Here is a 24,957-nt window from a genome sequence, read left to right on the forward strand (position 1 = left end):
AGTTTTTTACTTATATGTGTACTCTTTGCAGCAAACCCTATATTGCAGACCTGATGCCATACTTGCTCGTGTTGTACAAAATAACATGGATAAAATATCACTCAGCACATCTAAATGCATGCCTGTATATGTAATCATTGTGCATATAGTCACACATTTGATTTTCTCTTATTTTTGGAATGATACAGTCTATTGGCATGGCTATGTGCTTTTTACATTAATTTAAAAAGGTAAAATCAGATAATGTGTATTCTGTTGCACATGCTGATATCCTTTTATCTTTTTCCTGTAGACAAAGATAATGAAAATTGATATTTTGAAATGGAGAATTTCATTATCCAAAAATACCCTTAATGCTGACATGCAGAACTGATCTAGCAGAAAAAGCATATCTAATCCAAGTCATCATCAATTGCTCTGTAATTACAATGACAGTACAAAAATGAAGCAAGCTTACCTTAGCTCAGGAGAGTCTTTTTGCTCTATCCCAGGCAGTTTCCTCTCCTTATTCAACTGAAAAGGGAAAATCCACTTAAATAAAGGAAAATAAATACTAGAAGAGTTAGGGATTTAAGGAGTTCTCATCTGAACTGCTAATCCACTTGTTTTTAGCAAATTGCAAAAAACCTCAACCCAGCAGTAGCTCAGAGGGACTTTCCTCTCCTCGTGTGTTCTGTGGGCTGAGAATCTGCAAGAATAAACCTGAGACGGTGCTGCAAGAGAGAGACAGCGGGGGGGACCTTGGCACGGAGTTGGACCAAACTCTAAATATAGCCCAACCCACTTTCTGTGCAATTCTCTTCATACTCTGAAGGCAGATGACCTTGTCAGAAAACTGACCTCCCAGTATGTCCCTTTCTTAGTAGAGAGGATCTGAGGGAACAGGACTGCAGTGTAGGACAGAAAAGCAATCGACCATCTGCATGCAGCAAATGAATGTAGGTATGAGCTCTTATTTTCATGGTAGTTAGAACTGATTGACTCATAATGTGCTTTGTTTCTTCATTTAGGCAACTGAGCCGCATGTCAGTTCACAGAAGGCCTGTACAGATGATAGATTGCATTGTAATTTGTTAGTCTTAAATAGAGAGCACTGACATAGACGACAAGCCTGATGCCTTTCTTCCTCTCAAAAACCTTAATGTATCAGTGTACATTATTTCCTTAAAATCTTCTAACTGTAACAATTATCCTTCCTTTCACTTGCTCTTATAATAAGCAAGACTTATTGTAAAAGTGAGTTAAATCCACAAATGTATATTCTAACACTGTATAAATGTGAGATGCTAGGATAGCTTGAAAGGGCATCTGCAATATCAGAGACCAAACTGCACAGCAATGTGTAGTATATGCAGAGGAGGAAGCAAAAGAATAAGAGGCACAGAAGCATAACCCTTGTGCCTTAGATGGGGAACTGGTTTTCAACAGATGTTTTATAATCCGGGGAATTTGCCACTCTAACTCTATGTGGCAACATGTCAGGGTATTTTGTTCTCAACCTGAAGGAGAGTTTAACTTGATATGAGTTAACCTGATACTCTGTCAAACAGGGACCTGATACTGCTATGTCATATGAAGGCTTCTAAATAAAAAAAGCTGCAGAAATTGGAGCAGCTCAAAATGTCAACTCTCATGTTCTATGTAAAGATGGGTAGGAGAGTTGGGATAAAAGATTATTTGCAGTATTGTTCTTCAGTGGGATATATTTTTGGTGGTAACATATATCTGAGTGCATGCTACATTATATGCATGCATACAATTTTCAATATTCTGAGAAAACCTGACTGAGAGAACATCAGGACTGTGATAACTGCATACTGGAGATGCAAAATGTCTGCAAAATATCCATGAGCCAAAAAGGTGGGAATGGTACCAGTAGTCAGTAAAGTAGCAATGTGTATCTGTGAACAATAATTTGTGCTGTTAAGTTTTTGTGAAGTGTGCTATGTATCTTTTTTAATTGCAGCCTACTATTTTTGGCAAGTTCCACTGTGTAATTTTATCATGATCTATAGACTTGAAGTCCACAGGATCAGCCAGCTCTCTGTGTTACCCTCACAGCAAGGACTACAGCTGTGAGCCACAGCTGCTTCTCAATATAGAGAGTAGTAAAAAATATGAATCCCTGGCAGTATTAAGGGAGACATCACATCTGGGCTACATTCCTGGCTAAAACTTGTTCATAGTCAGACCTAGGCTAGAGCCCACCCATTAAGTAGTTTTATGGATTTATCCAAGTTCCTCTTTCCTCCCAGTTTACCTCTTTCTTCCTCATTAACAAGAATAAATGTTTTTAGAAGTGAAAATTATAACAAATGAAGGATGCTAGTGTTTGATTTTGAAGGGAGAACTTGAAAAATTAATGAGTCCACCTCCAGATAGATGTATATTGAGTAATATATTAGCACTGGGTAAGTAGTGAAATTCTAAATGTATAGGTCACCAACATTATTACATACTGATAGCATTGTGCTGTCTGTGCTCCAGGGTGGTGCTCTCATGAGATCCAGACCAACCCTACCAACTCCAGCTGCACAGTGCCACTGCTGCTTCTGCCCTCCCTCTAGGGCTAGGATATTGAAATCACCACAGATCCCTTCGTTCAGGCCATGAAAGAGATGAGGATTAGGGAGGAAATATATACTTCTTCCCAGCATGAGGAGTATACTTTTCACTCTCTTTTTCACCAGCTTTTCACCCTCTGCAGCAAACGGCTGGAGCAGCTTCCATACATGATAGATCTGTAGTTCTTAGAAAGAGAAGGAATCACAGTGCTTGCTGGGTTCTAAAGCACAGGAATAGTGATACTTTGTCAGGAACTGTGACATGCACTTCTGCCATGTGAGTATTGTGGAAAAGGGGTGATTTCTTGCTCATACAAGTAATACGCTGGTTGGCTTTGGGCAAGGAGTGTTAATCTTTGGAGAGGCTTGTCTAGAACGATGCTGTTTGTGTGTACAGGGCTGTAAATGATGCTTGACCAATGCCAGTGATGCAAACATCCTGAAAGAAGGGGAAAAGACTCTTAGTGTGGTTGTATGTGTTTGTTAAGATGGATGAAAAAGTGTTTTGTTTGACAGCTGTATACACTCAAGTTTTTTTTTAGGGTGACTTTTGCATAATTTTCCTGTCCACACCACAAAGAGGAAAATGTAGTAAAGAGTCAGGCCCTAGTTTGTGCCTAGCTTTTCCTGGGCTCTTAACTTGTGTTTTCCTTATGGTAGTGGATGGTTTTTCTGCTTCTTCATAGTCAGTTTTTCTCTTTACCTGCCCAGCTTTCTTTGGTAGCATTTTCTCTGGAGTAATTTGGGTCTGGCTTTTGCAGAGCCCAGTCTATTTGCTCCCTCAGATGGCTCTGTTGGGGTTGAGACTTATTTCAAGCCAGACTTGTGGGATTCTCCCTCAATACAATCATACATTCTGTAACTAGTGTGTGTCAACTGTTTTTTCTCTTGATTAACCCCAAATTCCTAGACACTTGTAGTTGTTTAAAGATCCCACAGAGCATTTACAAGATGAGATTGTGAACCATAATGTCTCTGCCAGTTTCCAATATGCGCAGCCATATCCTGGCTTGCCCTATTCCTCTGTTTTACGGAGTTGGATAGTGCTTTGTTACGAGCATAAACTGTTGCACTGTATTGCTGGCATCCTTTTGAGTGGTTTCTGAACTGACTATATGGTATGTAATGCCTGGTATCTATCAAGAAGAGAAGCTGTTTTTGCAAGGTTAACATTTATAGTGTTCATCCAGTAGATTTGTAAACGCCCAAAACCCCATGCTACTTACAAACAAACCGAACGGTCTCCCACTTCTCCATCTCTTTGGAAATATGCTTTTAAACTTAATTTGGAGATATAAGGAGGTCATTGGAAGTTTCAGCATAAAGGATAGTTTTTGAGAGAACAAAAGAAAAAGAGTAGACTGAAGTGACTTGTGGATGTCGTCTCAGTCTTCACTCATGATAGCATTGGCAAAGGGTATTAGCAACAGAACTGATTTGCACCCTATGCTGAAGTATTTTTGTGTCTTCAGTCTCTAGTTGCTTGTTTGGCAAGCCCATAATGAAGAAATTAAATTGGATGCCAAACAGTAAAAGGGCCTGTCATATTCCCAACATGTCAAATCTTTGTGTTTGCCTGCTATGGGTTTTAAAACTACAGTGACTAAATGGATGTTGAGTTTTCCCTGCTTATCTTGGTGATGCTGCTATTCATTGTGTGAGACAGCGACAGGATGTCAAATTCAACCCTTCCCTTGCAGGTGAAAAAGTTATTTTTATTAGAAGTGGCCTACTACTTTTACCTCTGATCAGTCACGTTTTGTGATTTTTCTACCGTGTTTCTGTCTTACAGGCAAAATATAAAAATGGAAAAGTCAAATTATGAACAGGGCTAGGTTGTTGCTATACCAAAAGCTGGGCCTAACCTTGATCATATAAAGTTTATTCTTTTGTGCTTACATGTGTACAACAGAGGATTTCCTCTGGTCTTATTTTCTGATATGCTCTTTATTTTGTCTTTTAGTTCACTCCCAGTCAGCAAGTCATGTCAAAAATTAGTTTGGAAGTACGTATTTTGAATATTAAAGGGAAAATGTTAAAAAAAAAGAGGGAAAGAGAAGGAGTAGTTGTTATAAATGTATTGTGGGAGATCCTTTGCATCGCAGATAGTTAAGTCTGTGAGATAAAAAATTTTTATCATATCAGAGCATAGTGAAAATTAACTTGATATTATTCCATTAAGATCAGTTCTTTTTTGCTTGAGTGGGCAGTGATTTTAATTTAAATTGTCCTTCAGTGTAAGGAAGAAGAACGTAAACTGATTATCCTGTCACCAGATTTATGGGGCAAAAAGAATAGTTTGTAGTAGATGTGCCTTTTGAACTGCCCTAGGAAGAAGTTTGCATTTTTAGAAGAATATTGTGTTTGCCTTTGTAGTACAAGCTATTGCAAATACTTAGAAATTATTTCAGGGAATTTCTATAGACTATTTACAGGAAATTCCGACTTGGCACAGGCTTAGGCTGGATGGAGTGTGAAGCAGCTTGTACGATCTGAATGTTGCCTAATGGGACAAAGTTGAAGCACTTTTGATTCTTTGATAGAACTGTATCTATTTCTGCTCAGTTGCTTATTGTGTGTCTTTCAGATGTGCCTCACAAGTGCACTTTAAAATACCTTTTTCACATACCTTGTCAGGCAAAGTCTGCAGTTCAAGGCATCCTCGCAGATATGAAAACTTACTGTTGTGCTGGAATGGGTCTGTTTTGCAGAAGGAGTCCTTTGTTCTTAGAGGTAGAAAGGCAAAACAGTGCTGAGACTGTGGGGGACTGTGGATGATTTGGGATGATGGAGCAGTGGCACCACTTGTAATTACTGTGGAGATTATCTCAGCCCGGACAGAGAGACAACTCTGTTCTCTGTTGCAGTAGGCTGATAAAGTTGACAAAGGAAGGGTAACTAACTGGTAATAACCTGCAACAGAGCTTTATGCCCAGCTTCTTGCTTCCTAGATACCAGTTCATTCACAGCATTCCCTCTTTAGTTCCAAATGGTCAAAATACCTACATATTTTAAGATGTTATGAATGAAGGCACTTAATTTGATTCATTACACTGGTTTGCAAGCTAAAATGCAAAATTACATCAAAGATTTGCACTGAGCTGTAATATTATGTCTTTTGATGCAATTACATATTAATTTTTCATTTCTCGTATGTGTTCTTTTACTTATTCCTAAGACTAAATCATGTTTTGCTATACTGTTTTAAATGATTTAGCTAATCCTTGTTCAAGGAGGTAAGATGTTTTGGTTGGTTTTTTCTTTTCTGTAATATGTCATCTGGATGTCTCAGTTATGCCACTGCATGTGATACATGCCTGTGATGGGGAGAGTTATTTATTTTTCTGGGGGTGCCAGGGGACCCTTTCTAATTTAGTCAGAGCAATCTGAAAAATGAAAAGGGTACTGACACTGTTGTAGCTATTTTTGATGCAATGGTTATGTGGTGATCTTCCCCAAGGACAGACACTTTTGTGTCTGACATTTTTATCTCAATTACGAGCAATTTGTAAAATACTGTCATGGTATATAGCCAGCAACTGGTCTGAAGAACCATATTAATAATAAAATTTGCATTCTTAGCCATTCCATGTGGCTGGTCTGGAAATCCCAGAAGAGCTTCATAACTATTGCTTGGCCGGTTGGCTTTGCACCATGGGCTCTAGGGTATCCAAGCTATTATTAGGCTTCTCAACAGGAAAATTCAAAGCTGTCCATTGCCTATGGGGAGGGAACTTGGAAAGGATTGTCCTGGTAGAGATGAAAGAGATCCTCCTTTTGGGGTTAGCTGTGCTGGTGGCACACAGCTGAGTAATCTGGGATTTGTCCAGGAGGCAGTTTGAGCTGCTGCTTACCTATTGCTGCTGTGAACCGCTGACTTCCATACCTCCTTCTCCCACTGTGGTGCAGAACCTTTCCCTTTTGTCAGGGAAGTGGTTGAGTTTGGAGTACTTTAAAATATTTAAAATTTTAATCCTTTCTTCTTAGTTAACCAGCCCACCAGTTAGGCCTGTTTCATTTAAAAGACCTCATCTGTTGTTTGATCCTGGTGGCAGGACATGCCTGAGCTTCGGGTTATCCTGCCTTGAGGAGTGATACCATAGGGATATGTTAAAATACTGCCATCACCACCTTTAGCTTAGTTACTGTGATCAGCACAACTCTGCTGGCAATAGGAGGCCTCTCAGCTGACCAAGGATGAAGAGAGACTTGGGAGCCAATTTTGCTGACAGCTGTTACATTTTACAGAACATTAATTGTCCTTGCACGGTGTGTACCTGGTGGGACGTGCAGGAGAGATGCAATGAGAAAAATTCTAAGTAGTGCATTGACGTTAAAATTGTTTAATCTGATTCACTGAAGATTTAGACCAGTTTTTAATAGCAAAACTATGAGAATCATAAAAAAGTCTCAGACTTCAATTTTTTTACTTTCTCTGACCTCATCTCTACCCCTCTCTTCCCTCCTCCCAAAGAAAAATGGCAATTAAGAAAAGACTCAACACACTTGGCGTTTTAATCAGCATCAAATATATTTCAATCTACTGAATTTAAAGCCAAGAGCCCTGAGAAGTATTTTTCCCACACGTTGCTGAACACAGATCAGTCTGTTTAGTCAACCAATAAATAAAAATATTGCCTTCAAAGCAACCTGAAATTAAGCCATCATGGCAAACCCAAATTGAGTAAACTATGTCCACCTACAGAGTAACAACAAGCACATACTTGTCTAAAAGTATATATTTGAACTGGAAAGAATATCTGAAACTGGAAAGAGAGCATAAGAAATACAAAACCTGTTTCCACAGTATTACAGGGCATTTTGTTAAAAATCAGAAAACACAGGCTTTATTTAAAATCTTGTTTCAGATATGAGGCAAATTTAGAACAGTCAGAGGAGGATGGAAATTGGGAGGGGAAAAGCGTGGGCAGATCAATAATAAATTTTGTACAAACTCTGTTTTCTTGTAGTTCTAGTCTAGTACTGATATGTAGCCCTGATGGGAGCATAAGAGAGAAAGCAGGAATTTCTGCTCAGATTCAGAGATTCTTCTGACCCAGAGTGTGTCTCTGATTGTGGGCAATGCCAGATACATCAAATAAAAGTTGAGGGATTCTCACTCATGGGCATTTAAAACAGGTTCACTCCAAATTTTGTCAGAGATTAATTTAATGGTAAGAAATGAACTTGTCCTGTACTGGCCTGTGTCACTGGGGGCCTTCTGGATACTGAGTAGATGCCTGATCTTGCTTAGATTCCAGATTAAAAAAAACCAAACAAAACCCCACTTAGTGGAAACCATTCCGTCATTTATCTTTGGGTATGTATGCAAAATAATATTTTTCTGTTCCAAGGTTTCTTTTTAATTATATGTTTGTTTTTCCTACATTATAAGCAGTTCTAAGGTCCTCACCTCCCCTTCTCTCTCAAAAAACTCCATTTGTTCCCTTCATATTCTCCTCCTGTAATGAGCTTCCCATCACTGCCATAATTTCTGTGAGCTGCCTTTACCTGTATTTCAGTCATAGGCTGGCTTGAACCACAAGTTGCATTTTTCTAAGAATTTAAAGACTGTTTTCAGGTGAAACTTTTTTTATTTATTTTGGGGCCTTTGTAGGTGTCCTGCCTAGAAGAGCTTCATTTTTCAGTCACCCTTAGTTCTTATAGAAATTAATTTATGTTGTAGTCACTATGACTCCTTTGTTAATAACTCCAGAGTAGAAAAGTGGCATGTGAAGGTCAGAAGTCTCAGTAATGTCGAATCAGCCTAGCAAATGCAAATTTATATGTACTAGCTATCTTGTATGAATAAAAATGGATTCACATCAAAGCACATGCCATTACATCCTATGTCATTAAGGTCTTGTCTGCTTTTAAAAATACTAGTATAAATAACCAAGCAAATACGCATTCTTTGTGAATATATTAGTTAATAAAGGTGATTATTAAAGGGAATCTGTTAAGTTATCTAAATATCTGTGCTTTTTTATGTGAATGTGTATAAACATACAGATGTGTATGTATTAATATAGGTATATGTATGTATATAATTAGTATACATATTGATGTACTTAGACATATATGCATATATTAATGCAAAGAAGTTAGAAACCATTGCACTCAATAATTTTAAGTAGTGATCAATATCATAAATAAGAAAGTCTTATTGCTCTGTGTATGTGTGTTAATTAGAAATGGTTTTTTCCATTTTTGCATGGTTCAAAATAAAATCAAATATAAACACTTAATGATTGGGAAGCCTGTCAGTATGTACCATGCCACTGATGTAATACCAAAGCAAAACACGTGAAGAGTTGTGGAATTCCCATTTATTTTTCTATATCTAGAGCATTATGTGATGGTTCTGATGTCTTTGATGACCTTGTGGTTGCGCAAGGTCCGTCCAACCGCAGGAAAGCAGATGCCGAGGATTGATGGACTGAACAACATCAGCCCTTCAAGCAGTGCACTCTGTGAGTGCCTGCCTGCCTGCTCATTTGCACCTCAAGCGAGATGAAAGTCAGTGTTGTACTAATCAATTTGCTTCTGCATTTGTGCCAGTTTATTCTTAAGGAACGGTTTGTGCTTTCTCCTATTCTGGCAGAGAGGAGTCTCCTGGGAAGCTCGACATCTCAAAGCAGAGCAAACAGTGCTGGTCTGTTACAGACATGTTTGTGATCTGTGAGCTTCAGCATTTATTTGCATCAAGTTATGATTTGTTTTGTGAATAACCCCACTGACATCAAGGTAACTATTTGGAGAGAAAGGTGCACTGTTTAATGTGAGCGTGGTTGGCAGAGTCTGGCCTGTGGTACTTTGATGCCCTCAACAAAATGCTCCTGTCGTCATGGGAGCTGACACGATGTCACAAAAAATCACAGCTTGAATCTAGTCTCTCTCTTGACTGGGATGTGGGTGGTTGTTTCTGGAACAGATGAAAAGTTCTCCTGTTGTTTGAAATAAAGATACTCAGGTACTGCAGAAAGATGCTCAAATTAGAACTGTTTTCACTGATTTTTTTATATTAAGCCTTAGACTATACCCTCTTCTCTCACTTCTTGCTGAAAGCAGAGGACGTTGCATCATGAAGTGCTGTCCAAAACTCAGATGGGCAGTGAACAGGTGGTACATTGTTTGTCAGGCTATTTCAGAGCATGGAAACCATTTGTCCAGTTTTAGATTGCTATTGCTAGCAGTGTGTCTTTTAGTTGTGAGAAAGAGAGGAGGTTATTTAAAACCTCTTAGGCAACTCCTGTTTGCCTTTCAGAGCATGCCAAGTGGGATTTAAGAAGGAATGCTTACAGATCACAGGCAGCTTCCCCTGAATCTATTTCGTGGAATTCTCATTTATTTCCAATGTGAAACATTGGAAAGAGCTTGCACAGCAATTCAATTCAGTGAGACATTCACAGATATACTCTGGAATGGGTATTTGGAGTTCAAGCACAGTGAGCAAGAGGGATGAAGAGGTGATTCTGATTTTTTTTATGTACTTCATTTATATAATTTCTCCACAACCTGCTTTGTTGTAGTGTGTCCAGGACTCCAGGAGCATGGAGCTGGTGTGTGTAAAAGCTGGTCACCCCTCCAGTGTCTCTGGAGTCAGGGCAAATAAGGCAGAAGTCAGTATTGGGCCCTTAAACACAGAAGCTGCCGTACCAAAATATAGCACAATAGATTTGCCAGTGGAAGGGTGATACAGGGGTAAACAAGCTGATGGTAATGCCTGGTGGTAACACTGAATTACCAAGATACCATTTAAAGTTTCTGGAATAAGCTGAATGATGTGATTTTTCCGGCTTCTTCTAATGAAGTATTACATCTGAGATTCCAAAGTGACTGGTCAGTGATTTTAGAGAGGAATAGGCCAGGGAAGGAGCTCTTGCTGTGTAGGAGCACTTGGACATCCTCAGGAGAGCAGAAAGATGTTTGACCTCACAAACCTTCAGCTTTTTCTCTTCCCCAGTTCACCTGCTGCCACATGTTGGCTGTACAGGGCTAGACATACATATCCACATGGGTTCAGGCACTCGTGGGGCCACAGTCCATTTTTTCAGCTGCCAGTTTGATGGCTGTGCCTGCAAAGAGGATGAAGCAAATAGGCAGCTGAGCTGCAGTCTTCCCGTGGTACACATTTCTGCATTTGCTCTAGATCTGGAAAGTGAGGACTTTTCTTGGTGAATTCCTGTTTAAGATTTCAGAATATGTCTTCATCCTATGTTGAGATGCAAACAAATGCTGTCATTTCTTCCATAGCATTTGGTCTTAATTAAGTTCATTAACATGTTTATCTAACCCCTTCACTTAGGAGTCTCTTAGTTGTATTGAACAGAAAAAAAATTCTCAGTTGCTGTTCTGTTTCTAAAGCTCTTGTGGTTTGCCAATAAGATTTTACAAGTAAGAATTGCAAAGTAAGGTTTGCAAGTAAGATTTCATGACAAACAGCATACAACCTGCTAAAACATTCAATGATTTTCTTTACTTGTTATCTTTCAATTTTACAACAGAATCATAGAATGTTAAGGGTTGGAAGGGACCTTAAAGATCATCTAGTCTAAATACCCCCTAGTCTACAACACCGCCCACTAGAACAGGTTGCATAAGACTTCTTCCAACTTGAACACTGCCAGGGTTGGGGCATCCACAATGAGCAATCTGTTCCAGTATCTCACCACCCTCACAGTAAAGAATTTCTTCCTAATATCTAGCCTAAATTTGCCCTCTTTCAGTTTGTACCTGTCTTGAAGCTGTAAATTTACGACGTTGGAATACAGGAGATTGCAATAATGACTTAAGTACCTGTTGGGCAGAAATATTGCAGATACAGAAGTTGAATTAATTCAGTCTGATGGACGATAATGCTTTTGGCAATGATCAAGGAAGTAATTCAGTCCCCAGCAGAAATGTCTGTGTTTGAATACATCTGAAGCACTAGTATAACAATATTAGAGGTAGCTGTTGCTGTGCATGTATTTTTTCCCCAAAGTCTTTCTATAGATAGAAGAGATGAAGTAGAGAATGGGTAAAGACTTCTGATTTTAAATAGCTTTCTTTCAAAACATAAACCTATTTTAGTCTTGTGAATGTACTGCCTAAACTTTGGGAATGGTGCCTTTGTCTAATTATTAGTGAAGTAAGAGACACACAATTAAAGTGTACTAGCAGGAAACGTGTGCATATTTTTTTATACAAAAGGACATTATACCAGTCTTGTAATTTTTCCTCTTGAATTGGTGTCAGTAAGACATTTGGCAGCTTAGGGTGGGGGGTTTGTGCGTTTTTGTATGTGCTTGGTTGGATTTTTGTTTTTTTTTTCCTTCACCTGCAAGACTTGTTTTGGTAGGAAGAGATGACTTATTTTAAAAGAAGTGTCATCAAACTTAGCAAGCAAAATGTATTTTTACAGTGATCCTGTGGATCATATTGCCATTAGTCTTCAATACCAGTGTTAATGCTTGTTTTGGGGTTTAAAAAGATAGATCTGTAATTATATGTGGTGAATGCAGCACAACAGATCCAAGACCATGTTTTACTTGTTCTGAAATAGTGAGATGTCATGTGAGTTAAGATGTAGTATATCAGAAACATTTTTCATTGTTCACTGCTTGGCTTAATTCAGTGGAGATTTTGGAAAGGTCAGGTATTTCCACCTGTGATCCTGCAGCTGGCACCCACTTTGCAGCATTCCAGAAAGAAAAGAAATATATTGCCTGCCAGATGTGATACTGTGAAGACAAGGAGAAGCTTGGGCCTTATCTTAGAATAAATTTCAAATACTAGTGTTCTGAAAAGGATAAAAGAATCACTACAGCTGTGCTTATTGCCAATCTTGAGATTGTATTATTGTGACAACCTTTCAGATGAGGATTTTTTCCCTTTTTTTGAATGCAAAGATATATGGATTTGAAAAACAGTAAAAAACCCTCTTCTTTTTTTCCTCATTAGATCCTTCAGATGATGAAGCTATTGAGAAAGCAAGTGATAAGAAGACAGCAACACATCAGGATTCAGATTCCAAACCTGCTGTGAAAAAGAAAAGAAAGCAGGTTTGTAAATTTAGTGATTGTTTAGAGATAGACACAGGCACAAAGATAGGCACAAGGATAATAATGCATAGAGAAACAGAAACATCCTGTTGTTCAGTAAAGGGACAGTTCTCTTCACTCTTTATCTGATCTGTTCATGTAATAAGATTTTTTTTAATTATTTTGCCTTATTTAGATGCAATCACATTCAAGTACATTTCAGTAATAACTTCACTCTTGTTTTGTGTGAGTTGAGGTTGCCAGGCAACGAAGTGTCTGTCTAGTGATAAAAGCCTGGATAGTGCTACTGAGTGTCCTGCCCTATAATTTTTTCCTTTTCCCTGCACATACAAAGTCTAGAAAGCTATATTGATATGTTGTACAACTTCTCTGCCCAAGCATGTCCCCCATGCAAGATTCAAGTGAAGAAGAATTCGAGTCCTACACAGATTGATGTTTTCTTACCCTTGCACTGCTAAAAGCTTCATTTAATCACAGTAGGAACTGTGTTGTTCAGCATTACATGGAGTATGCCAAAGAAGAGGCAGCATCGAGAAAAAAAATCATCTGGAGGTCAGATGACTTTAAGAAGTTTCTTGTTTGAAGGTAAATCTGTTCTGCCTTCCTGACACCATATGGGAGAATCAACTGAGTGGCTGTCAGAGAGCTAAAATTGCATTGGAAGCTATCTCTCCTTGAGGTTATAGATATTAATTTTGACCTCTAGGTCAGTAGTAAATTCACTATGTAATGCCTAGGCAATTGCCCAAGTGAAAACCATTTGCAGGGGTGTTCTTTTTTTGTAACAGAGAAGTGTAAACAACATGGTAGCAATTACTATGCTTTTGAGTGTCTTTTCAAGGAGACCAAAGGTGAAGTGATCCAAATATCTGAACTAGTTCAACATTTTGATTAGGAAAGAGAACCAAGCAATACAGGAGAAAGCTGTACTGACTTTGTACATGCTCTACCAGGGAATCAGATGCTGAGGACTTCAGCTTGGTGACAATTCTTATGGAGCCAGTTTAATCAATGTTATTTTCACTTAAGCATTTAGAAGTAAGTTAAGACATTTTGTTTGGGAAAGTTGCTTGACTCTTTTTATGAGAACATTAGAAAGGAGTAGCCAACACAAGGTACTTGCCAAGGTGTCCTGGAACTGCTCAGCTGTAGCAGAACACCTGCCACAGCTCTTTCTGTCATATAAAGAATATCAGTCTGCATTTTGGAATCAGGTAATTTGATGTTTAGACACGGAACTACAAGAGGGAAATGCTTTATGGCAGCTCAAAGTCATGGATGTGTTACTGTCCTTAAGAGCAAAACACTTGCAAAATCAGAGGTATTTATGAAAAGCTAGTAGTTTTGTAGTTTTGGTGCATATAACCAAACCCATTTTACTCATCCATGCCTTATTCACAGGCTGGAAGCTGTTCTGCAGTGGACTTGGAACCTTAAAGCCAGTCACGAGACAACCAAATAGGATTATGAACATTTATGTTCCTAGTCTGCAGGCTGTCCTCAGGCTTACAATGAAATGAATAATTTGTCTCCACTCTGAATGACACATTGAGGTGTTTACTTTGTTACAAGCTCTGAAAGTCAGAGTATAGGGCTGACTTAGAATGTAAACTTTCACACACGTGCAAGAATGTTTTCACTCTACATTTGAATTTCCAGTAACTTTGGCAACATGTAAAGAAAAAATTATGTTAGAAACATAATACAGGAAATATTTTATGTTCTGTCTGGGATTAACAAACAAGGAATTTATGACATTTTAGTTCATAAATCAGTGGTCTCGGCACAAATTTCCTGTTTTCTGCATTTTAAGAATTTCCGTGTAAAAATAGCATAAAAACACAGAGCACAAGGGAGCCATGTCAAAAAGCAGTTGGTTGTCTGCTCTGTGTCTTGCATAAGAAAAGTATGCAAATGACCTTTTCTTAAGGGTGGCATGCAGAGAACTATTTCATGAGTAGGTAGGCAGTGAACATTTGGATAAGGGTCAGAAGTTCAGTCTAAATCAGATGCTGAAATACTTTAGGCTGCAGATCATCGAAGATGTGTAAGTTTACAGCCATTCACAACCATGAAGTTTATCTTTTTCTTATGGCATGATTTTTAATGTCTGAATAAAGAGGAGTTATTATTGCTGGGCTAATAATATACTATGTCTAAATATATATATTCAGTGTAAAGGAGGTAATTTTGAATCTTAACATGCTTCTGTAAGGGAGCAAGGCTTTGACTACAAGCTGCTTTGTACTTGTATTGTCTGCTGTGTGCTTCTGTTGCTGTTGAAAGGAAGGGTTACATACTGCCTTCAAAAAAGAAGCCATGGTATTTGGTGATACTTTTAAACATCTGAATGAAGGGTCAGCAGTGAGAAAATTTTCTTCTAGAGAAAATTTTTCAGGTCTGTTGCAGGTTTCATTCTTTTCTCATGCAGATACCAGCTGGGAGTGTTTTGCAGAGTTACATAAAACAGATCACAATGTGTATGAAGGGACAAATGGGCCCAGAGTGAATGAGTGACATTTTTCAATATGCTGGAAGAGTAATAGCACTACTAGGATAGGGAACCATCACACTCAGCTGGAGGACAGAGATTCAGGTTGGCTCCTTTCTGATTTTTTGGTTGATTATTAGTATCCCTTGACTAAATCAATCCAAAGACTTGTTCTCTGCATAAAATATGATGTTGAAAATAGAATTTATTATTAAAACACCTGGCAAGTGGTCTTTGAGTATTTATGGACAGCTGGGATGCGTAAGGATAGAGGAAAGGGTAGCTCTGTTTCAGTCTCAATGTCTGGGAATGCTAATGGTAGGGATAGGAATGAAGAAACATATGATTGTGTTTTAAAAGCACTTGAATCAGAGTCAGGACAGAGATTTTTAAAATAAAAACAAACCAAAAATAAACCAAAAATGCTTATGTTAACCCTGGAACAAGTTTGTTAGTTGAAGTGAATTTCTTCTTGCAGTCATTCCCTTGATTTCTGGTGAAGATAACATCTGTTTATACCTGAGAAGATCACAGTGACAGATCTCTGTTGTTGGGGCAAGATATGGTCCCTATCTCACCTTCTCCTGGGTATTGATCCGGGCTGTGCTACATTCCAGCCCTGATTGTAGAGTGTTTTGCTGACTGTAGTCAGTCCCCAGCCAAATCTTCTCCAGTAGTTCTGAAGTTTCATTTCATTCTTCAACCAGTTGCAGGGTCATTCCTGTACAATATTACAGCCTTTGCAAGTGCAATGAGTCTGGTTGCCTCATGGCACAGAAAGCAGGAGCAAGCACATTTGTTTGTGTTGAGCATGGTGGTTACCTGTGGGGTGAAGTCGTAGCCCCACAATTGAAGTTTGAGGAATTGCAAAAGTTAGGCCGTGTTCCATGGGAGCAGCGGAGCTGGTTAGATGGTTTCCATGGACACGGCCTTGGGTTGCAGGGAGTACAAGGTTAAGACGGTTTGATAATGTGCAGGTGCTTGGATTCCTGGATGTTGTTGTAGGAATATGTTTGTGTTGTGTGTGAACTTAGTAAGCTCAATAAAAGGCTGCCTGCTGCGCTGAGCAGGCAGACATCTCTTTGTCTCACCATCCTCGTGTGTCTTATGTGTCCTTCTTTTCCCCTCGGACCAAGACCTCACGACAGGTACCCCACGACAGTTACCTGTTTCTATAGCTAACTTAGGGGAGTTAGGAGAAAAAGGGTACAGTAGGCATAATATGAACAATTGGTCTTCAAAACATGCTTCTGATAAGGATATGAGAGTGGACTTGGAAAGGCACAAATGTGCTGGGTAGGGTCATCCAATACCAGTTGTTGTGAAGTGTCCTCCTGTTAAAGAGGGCCCAGAAAGGCCCAAATACTCTGGCCCTCTTGGCCTGCTTGAAGCGGTCCTTTAACAAGGGAACAAATGAACATCTTCTCTGGCTTTCAGCTAGGCTCCCTATGCTGCTGATACTTTTCTTTCAGGCTTTCCCCAGGGAATAGCACTGGATTTGCTGTTCCTAAGCTTTTTAATGCTCCGTGTGATGAGTCTTCTCTACATTTTCTCACAAGAGCAGATTTTTCCAGCCAAATGAATCCTAATATCAGGGAGCTTTTTCCTGCAACCCAGCCTGTTTTCCCATTACTCTTCATCAAGTCACTTATTAAGCTGTAAAGCCCCTCTGTGTAGATTAATTTGCATTTCCATGGGGTGAAAGTCCCCAAGAAGGCAAAAGAGAATTGCTATGCTCAAAACAAGGAAAGCCTGTGCTTTGCTTCCTCTGTTTTGGACAATTTTAGGTGGCAAAGGACAAATCCTACCCCTGGATCATCTGAACAGTGACTCTGGTACAAATGGACAAATTCAACCTGTTTACAAAAGAGGGTTAGTGATAACAGCATGTGTTGAACTATTCTGAAATGCAGCATGTATTTTTCTTGTGTGCATCTGACCCTACCTGCTATGAGGAGACAAAGCAAGACTGGGGTAGGACAAATTTGAAACACGTTTTCCTAAATTTTACATTACAAGTGTAAAAGGAAATCCAGAGCATGATTGTTTCCAGTTAATCTCGCCCAGTTCCGTGCTGTCTTTTACCATCTGGATGCTCACCTTAGACCCAGCTATTTTAGAACGCTACTGGCAAAGTTTAAAAAAACTATCACACACAATAATAGAGCTTAAAAATATAAAGTTTGTGATAGGTTTTTTTCATGTTTTCCTCATGCTGTTTTTTTTCCAAAGTATCAAAACCTGCTTTTTACCACTTTATGGAATTACAACTATACCCTGAATATTTCAACTTTCTGTTCTCTTACTCCTCTCTTGGTTACAACTGCAATCTCAATTCCAAAATTACTTCCTATACATGTGACTGTAAGAATTTGATCCCTTCTACAGGTGGAGAAGTTTGGTTTTATTTGTTTTCCCCTAACGCAACATTATGGTTTCTGTATCCCCTCTTACCTCCCTTTGGTGACTTTTTTTTCTTACTTTTTTTTTTTTTAATGTGCTTTGCAGCCTACGGAGTGTTTTCTAAGTCAGCCTGAAGAAAAACAAGAGACTACTGTAAAGGCAAAGAGGAGAAAGAAGGTATGAATGTCCTAGAGTGTGTTTGGGGACTGGGCAGTCGGTGTATGTACTATAAGATTCATAATTGAGACAACCCCATAATGATGAGAAGTAATATGGTCATAATGTTGCATCTTCTTTTAGAGGAGAATAGAAATTCCTAATTTTTAGACCTCACTCAAAATACCTTTTCCCAACCTAAACTTTGGCATTGTGTCTACACTCCACTCAAGGTTTGTACATGCCTGCACCCCACTTGCAAGGGTTGACACACCAGGAAAGTGTGACTGTGTCAAAGGAAGGTGAAATTTCAGTTGCTGTAGAATCTGACCCCATTCCAGCTGCTGTTTCATCCTTTGAGCCAAAAGCTGCCCTTGTTCGCTCTTCTCCTCATAACATAAGTATATAAATAGATACTCTGTATTGTCTCTCTGGCTATGCTCCATCCTCACCCATGACATCCAACGCGCTCTGCAGCCTAAATGGAGATTATATGGCACCAGGCAAGTTAATTGTCTTTTGGGACAGACTGTAAATAGTTGGCTCCCTCACAAGGCTGAGAGGTGGCCTTTTTATGTTATGTCAGGCCTCTAATCATCTAGAGAATGGGAAGAGGGAAGAGTGGGATTTTGTTTTAAATGCGGCTCTGGCAGAAGTGACCGTGGTACTTACTGCACTGCTGCTGGAGCAAGGGCATCCCATGGCAGAAGTTGGTGAACTGACCGAACAAAAAAACCCCATTCTCAGGAAAACAAAAAACAACAGGCACTTAGTTACACCTTTGGTTTCAGTGGGACCAGGCCACTAAGTTGACATAGACAGCCAGTCAAAAAAGCCCTTTAGGAAACATTTATTAGGTTGATCTATGGGTTCCAAACAAAATACTCTGTCCAAAAATAAGGAAGATGCTTTTAAGCATCTGGAATGAATTGGAAGAAAAATAATAAAACTATCTGCATAAGGAACATTTCCCTACAACTCTTCTTGAAGAAAGAGAGTTTGCTCAGGTGTCCTTGCTCTTGCTGTTACAGAATTTCTCATTAGTATCCGGCTTCTCACCTCCAGAGGATCATAACTTTCCTGAAGGAGCCAAGTGGCCCAATGAATGATGTAATGGTCCTGCGGAACAGCATCTTACACTGAATTACAAAATAAAACGAGCCTGATAGTTCTGTCTTACTGCCTGCAAGAGGTTCACAAATGTGGGTCACTTAAGAGGCAGGTTGTGGGACAGGGGATGGAGAAAAGCATTTGTGGTTGATAGGAGGAACAACAAAGAGGTTTGGTTGTGGGCCTCCCGCAGAGGCTGTCCGTGCTGCAGATGGCCTCTGGTCATTCTTTGGGAAGACCGTTGTTGCATGGCAGAAGAATACAACAGTGATAAAGGAAGGTGAATCTTGGGAAGGAATGCTACAGATTCAAGCACTGCAGAAACCTGCTGAACAGCCAGACATTCTCTGGAAAGTCTTCCAGGGACTGCAGGGGGCTTTGCACCAGGACAAAGGTAGACTGAGAGGAAGGCATAAGCACTTCATCTCCATGTGTCCCACCATCAAAGGTTCACTCGGGGTCTTGCAAACACTCAGGTGGCTTCTAGCAGAGGTGAAAGCAGTGGCCAAAGTGGCAGATGGCTGGAAGAGGCAGCTGCTTACTTTGCTTTTGCTGCTTCAGCTGTCCCCATATGGACCTTCCCTGTTCAGCCTTCTGCCCCTTATGCTGCCGTTATGGGAGCATTTGGGGTGTATTGGGAAAGAAGGAGAGACAGAGTGGTAGGGAATGGAAAAGAGGAGTGAATGGGTGCTGAGATGGAATGAGGGAAAGAGGGATCACAGAAGGTCTGTCCCCTATGTTAAAGTTCCTGCCATAGCTCTCTTCAAAATTTCCATTGATCTTTGCTGCCCCAGACCTTAGCCTGCGAAACTGAAGGTACCCACCATCCCTCCAAAGCTGCCACAAATTTTTCCAGGTCCAGCACATCTCTGTGAAGTCTCACTTTGCCTCGCAAATACATACCCTATTGCTCCATCCTAACCACACACTTCTGCTCCTTTTCACTTCTGGGCTTATGCTGCCACATGTCCTCATGATGGCAAGTTCAGTTTTGCTTACACAGCTGAGAAACCTTAAGCTGGCCTTTCAAAAATAATTCACATCTCAGTGAGAACAAGAGAGGCTTCACATTCTTGTCATTCTCTCCAGGCTGCCTCTGTCCTTGAAACTTTGCTGTTTTCTTACATGCTGACTGATCATTCAGATAATGGGAACCTTGGGCTATTCTACCCCCATGATCCATTTAACTATGGAAGAAGATACAGCAACACTTTCACTTCAGTGAGAATTCAAGACCTGTTATTTGCTAACATTCCTAAGGTGTAAAACACAATGATTATGAATTCATATCCAGGCTCTAAAAATTATTAGCTTGATTTAAAAATTGTACAATTTGGAATAACAAAGTAGCTGATGAACTCTTTCTGCTTGACTTCTGGTTTTTTTATTAGCTTTTAAATCATTTTCATCACCCTGGCATGGTATTCTGTGAATAAAGCTAATAATTCCTTCCAAAACAGATAGATAGTTACCCTGTTTTAATCAAAATATGACCAAGTCTTATATAATCACCTGATTCCTGTTGTTACACTTTAAGAATAATAAACTAAATAAATTATAAAAAAAATAATTCAAACTGATACTTAAATGCAGTAATAGCAAAACTCAAAAAACCAGCTTTCAATTATATTTTTGTTACACTGACATTTCAGGTGAGTTCACAAGACTTGTTGTGTTCAGGCTCCCAGACCATCTCATCAAAGTATCTCGGGTATCTGAAGTCTGCATTCCCACTAAAGACAAAGGGAATCTTCTCCCATTGGAAGGTGTTTTTCCACTTAAACTGTAATTAAACAAATATAACTGTATCAAGTTATGGAGGAACATTTATTTATGATGTTGTTAGCTAGCCAAAGAGCAGTGGAAAATATAAAAATACCATCCTTAACCCATTTTACTTGTTTTTTTTAGAAGAAAATTTCTGATATTCTGCAAAAAACTGCTTCCAAACCTGGTGTCCCTGCGGATCTACAAAATCTGCTCGGTCAGCATTTTGGTGAAAACCGTTCAGTGATTGAAATAGAGGAATTAAAGCTCTCAGGTAACTTATGCTGTATTTAATATATAAATAATGGGTTTTTCATTATGCTATTGAGTTCTTTTTGTGCAGAAGAAAGGAGATTTTTGGGACTTTGTACTTTTTAATGGAAATATTTTCTTACATTATATATTAATTTGCTGTTTAAGTTGAGATGTCAGTTTCTTTGGAATAAATGTGAGGTTTCTTGGAGTTACAGAAATGAAACATTGTTTAAATGTGTCCTTTTATTGTAAAGTGTTAATTTCTGGAGCTCACTTTCTAGTAGAAATTATATGATTCCTAATAGTAGCTTCCAAGATGCTTAGAGAGTGGAACTGTATTTTGTTTCTGAGATTATCTGGGTCAATCCAGATGCATAATAGGAGGGCTGACAGAAGTAAACCAAGAAATCATGCGACATCATTCTGACATGGTTATGAGATGTTTAACACAGTGGTTTTTCAAGGAATGGCATGAATTGAGATGGTAACTTTGATCCACATTTGAAGTGACCAAGTTTTAACCATGATAAGGACCCTCTTTGTCCCCTCTATTCTGCCTCCAGTTAGAAGCCAGTGATAGAAAAGGCAAAAAGCAAGACAGAGCACGATTAGCTTTTGTCTGTTGGAGGTTGCATTAGAGATGATGGCAACACTGAACTTCTCTGCCTCTTACTCTGCAGATAGAGACACTGTCCAGTATTTTTTGGCAGTGCTCATGAGGAACAAACAGCCTGCTAACTAACCTGCATTCACCTTTTGTACTTCTTGAACTGTTAAAGACCTTTGCCAAATATAGAAGCTGTCTAGACCAGCAGTACTTTTTCTCTTTTAATGCATAAGCCTGTCTTTCTAGATAAATATGCTCTTCCTTATCACACATTTTTCTAGGTTGACCCTCCTTTATTTCTGTGGGGCAGGTTCAGCTTTCTTGTTGAATCAAGAAAACTTGGAGAAGTCCCATACAGATTGCTTTGAAAAGCTTGTGTTAAGTACTTTTGGTCCTATAAGGTTTTCAGGAAATAATAAATTGCTTTGATTTCTTTCTTATTAAAAGAGCCCTTTGGGCTAGTGAAGTGACCCATTTCCATATGGATTGGATCTTGGGTTGGATGGAGATATTTTTTCTTAATTTTTATGCTGGGCCTTGAAAGCTTTGAGTGCCAAGGAGTTTATGAACTTGTACGGTTGTCAAGTCGTTCACGTCAAAGCACTAAGCAAATAACAAGCAACTATTTTGGAGTTGTGTGTTCCTGTTAACTGACAAACTGCAGAAGGCCAGGTTTGTAGTCAACATGGGCTCTTGCTGCAGTCTGGAACTATGTGTTTCTTTCCCCATTTCTGAAACTTTCTTTTAAAATTGTTGTACATACTCCAGTGTTGCTGGACTGTTGGTGAGAAGTCAGGGACTGAAACCTTGTCCTTCAAAACTGTCTCTTGAATTGTTCAGTCATTAATGAGATGATGTATTAAGAAAGGCAGCCCCTGTCTTTCCCCACCAGCATCAAGTGCAACTTTTAAACATGATTTTTAAAGTAAGTCAGCTGCTGATCCCTCAGTTGTACACATTCATTTCCTTTGGAACTCAAGTCCCAGTAAATGTCAATCTCTGGATTTAATAGGGATCAATGCAAAATAAAAGTTTTTAGCAAGACAACACCCATTAAATGAAAGCTATAATAATGGAGAGTGGCTATCCTCAAGAAAGTGCACAGACCGGACTTCAACCAGGCGTTAGCTACAAATCAAATTTGTCACACTTTCTGTTCCAGTGAAAACCATGGATTGATGCTGTCAGCATTTGCACAATGCACTATCCATGTGAACATGAATAACATCTTTAAGAAACCTTTCTAATTCAGTTAAAATATGTCAACAAACATCCATAGACAGACACCCTGATGTGCTGTGCTTCATGATGACAAATATGTAGGTCCTTAAAGACAGAATTGTTAATATTCTGCAGGAGCATGTTGTTCCATCAGGCAAAGAACCCTTTACATCAGTAGCAAGTTTTCAGACCATCAAATTTTAATCACCTTCTTAAGAACTTAGGCTGTTTATATAAACAGAAAGGACCTTCCAAAGAACCCGTTAGGATCTTGTCTTATGAAGCTTGAAGTTAAAAGGGCATGTCTGCCACAGAGTGCTTTTAAAAGACTTACTAGTTAACATAGTGACCAGGGAAGAGAAGGTCAGCAGGAAATGAAGGAAGACAAAGGCATTAAAGTCAGTGTAGGTGTTGCCATTAGGGTCAATATAGTTAGGTAGATTACCACAATGTGAAAGACCAGAAGGTGGAACAAACTTACTGACAGGTAGATTATTGGTAGGTTCTTGCGTTTACACAGTTTGAGTTGTCTGGGGGACGTACAAGCGTATTTCGTTGTAGGTGCATTGGAGGAACAGTCCAGCACTGTAAGCCTTTTGGCTAAGACTTTTGCTTCATTATGGCAAAGACATATAAAAAAATATTTTCAGGTATGTGATCACACCTGTGCAACCCTGTATTCATGATTTCATGGTGGGAGAAAAGAAAGGAATTGCAGTTGAGTTGAGAGATTTTACCTTCACGGATTTAGCCAATATGAAGTTTCTTCAACAAGAAGTGTACATTAATTTTTGTTTCAGAAATGGTAATTTATTGATGATGGATTTTACACAGTTGGGTTTTAATCAATATAACTAGTGGTTATGCTGCAAACATATATTCTCCCTTTGCTGTTAAAATGCATCAACAAAAATATTTTTTCCTTTTTGTTTTCAGATTCCTGTTTTTTGCCATCCAATGATCTCACTCACAGTTTTTCTTCATACCTAAAGGAAAGTGAGTTAAAATGTTTGTCTGGATGAGACAAAAGTTGTATGAAAAATATTATCAAGGCAATATTATGGCATTTTTTATCTGTAGCTCCAAATATTGTTTATTATGAAATATTAATCACTTTAAGTGGTTTTTCATTTTTTTTTTATAACAAGTCTTGTTTTTCTATCTCTTTTTTACTCTGTCTTTTTTTTTTGTATGAAAATATTCTGGGGTTTCTTTTCATTGCTAGGGATTATTCGTCAGTAATTTCTTGTGGCTTCTTAAGTAGGTGTATGTACTGTCTGACAGTAAAAATCCTGCAACTTTCTGCTGACATGAACCAAGAGAATTTTTATTCTCTTTTATAGTTATATAGAACTTCTTGTCTGGTAAATGTTTCTTTTCAATTGATTTTCTCTAATACAAATTGCCATATGTGGCAAATGAAGACACATTTGCTTGTCACCTTACAAACTATTGATTATTAAAGCTTATCTAATTTGTTTATTTATGTGATATTTCTGTATTTTATTTGTTTTGGGCATTTCTTTCTCCAGTTTCTCAGCCGTGACTAAATGTAGAAGTGTTGCCAAAGATCCAGACCTCATAGGAGTCAGCATGTGTGTTCTTGCTGCTGGCTACCGTTCATCATGTACTCTAGTAATTTAAAATTGTGGCATGTAGTACTTTCTCTGTGTGATCAAGGGCTTTTTCATTGCAGTCTGTCCTAAGTGGGCAAAACTCCGTAAAAACCACAAGGAGAAGAAGTCAGTGGTGATGCTGGTTATCTGCAGTTCTGCCCTTCGCTCCTTGGAACTCATCAAGTATGTCGATAGCAAATGTTGTGTTGAGGTTGGCAGTCAGTCAGAGGTTTTGTCTTGGAACCACAGACATAAAGGCAAAACTGGGACACTGTCCTCTGCTAGCCAATAAATTCACTGACTCACACTGATGCAGTATCCCTTCCTTCTTTAGACTCTGGGAGTGTGGTATTCGGTTTAGACTAAAGTAACACTCAGTACTTCAGTTGCCTGGAAATGTTACTTTTGTTAAAAACCAAAAATAAAGTGTAACCAAGTTGAGGGGAACATGCAACATGTTATACTTGGGAACAGAGTAAATGCAAAAAGCATCAAGATCCACCACTAGGAACCATGACTTTGCATCAAAGGCAGTGAGGGCATGGCATTCCAGGGCCTCAAGTGCCAGTGTGGCCTGAGAGCCTCCAGGTCTGTGTAAGTGTTCTCAGCTGGCTCTGGGTGGGAAAACTGCTGTGCCGTGGTGACAGTTTTCAGTGTTCCCTGTCCTCTTTTTCTCTCTTCTCTTCTCTTCTCTTCTCTTCTCTTCTCTTCTCTTCTCTTC

At 39.0% G+C, this 24,957-nt stretch overlaps 2 protein-coding genes across 8 annotated transcripts in view; one reads left to right on the forward strand and one right to left on the reverse strand.

The window, feature by feature from the left end:
- Positions 1–690, reverse strand: part of FILIP1L (filamin A interacting protein 1 like) — a 188,028-nt gene extending 187,338 nt beyond the window's left edge. The window contains exon 1 of the mRNA XM_027681071.1: positions 458–690. The gene's annotated coding sequence lies outside the window, so the exon portion shown is untranslated. The remainder of the gene's footprint in view (positions 1–457) is intronic.
- CMSS1 (cms1 ribosomal small subunit homolog) overlaps positions 1–24,957 on the forward strand; it is a 224,489-nt gene that overhangs the window by 190,753 nt on the left and 8,779 nt on the right. For 6 of the 7 annotated variants that reach the window (XM_027681082.1, XM_027681083.1, XM_027681078.1 and 3 more), the window contains 5 exons: positions 12,510–12,610; positions 17,610–17,681; positions 20,682–20,811; positions 23,557–23,616; positions 24,317–24,419. In XM_027681082.1, coding sequence (XP_027536883.1) covers positions 12,510–12,610; positions 17,610–17,681; positions 20,682–20,811; positions 23,557–23,616; positions 24,317–24,419 — 466 coding nt within the window. Of the gene's footprint in view, positions 1–757; positions 943–12,509; positions 12,611–17,609; positions 17,682–20,681; positions 20,812–23,556; positions 23,617–24,316; positions 24,420–24,957 lie in introns of those variants that run through there. The other variant, XM_027681085.1, reaches the window with a different exon arrangement.

The sequence above is a fragment of the Neopelma chrysocephalum genome, unplaced genomic scaffold (assembly GCF_003984885.1).
Source record: "Neopelma chrysocephalum unplaced genomic scaffold, ASM398488v2 Primary Assembly neopelma1_60, whole genome shotgun sequence".
Taxonomy (NCBI): Eukaryota; Metazoa; Chordata; class Aves; order Passeriformes; family Pipridae; genus Neopelma; species Neopelma chrysocephalum.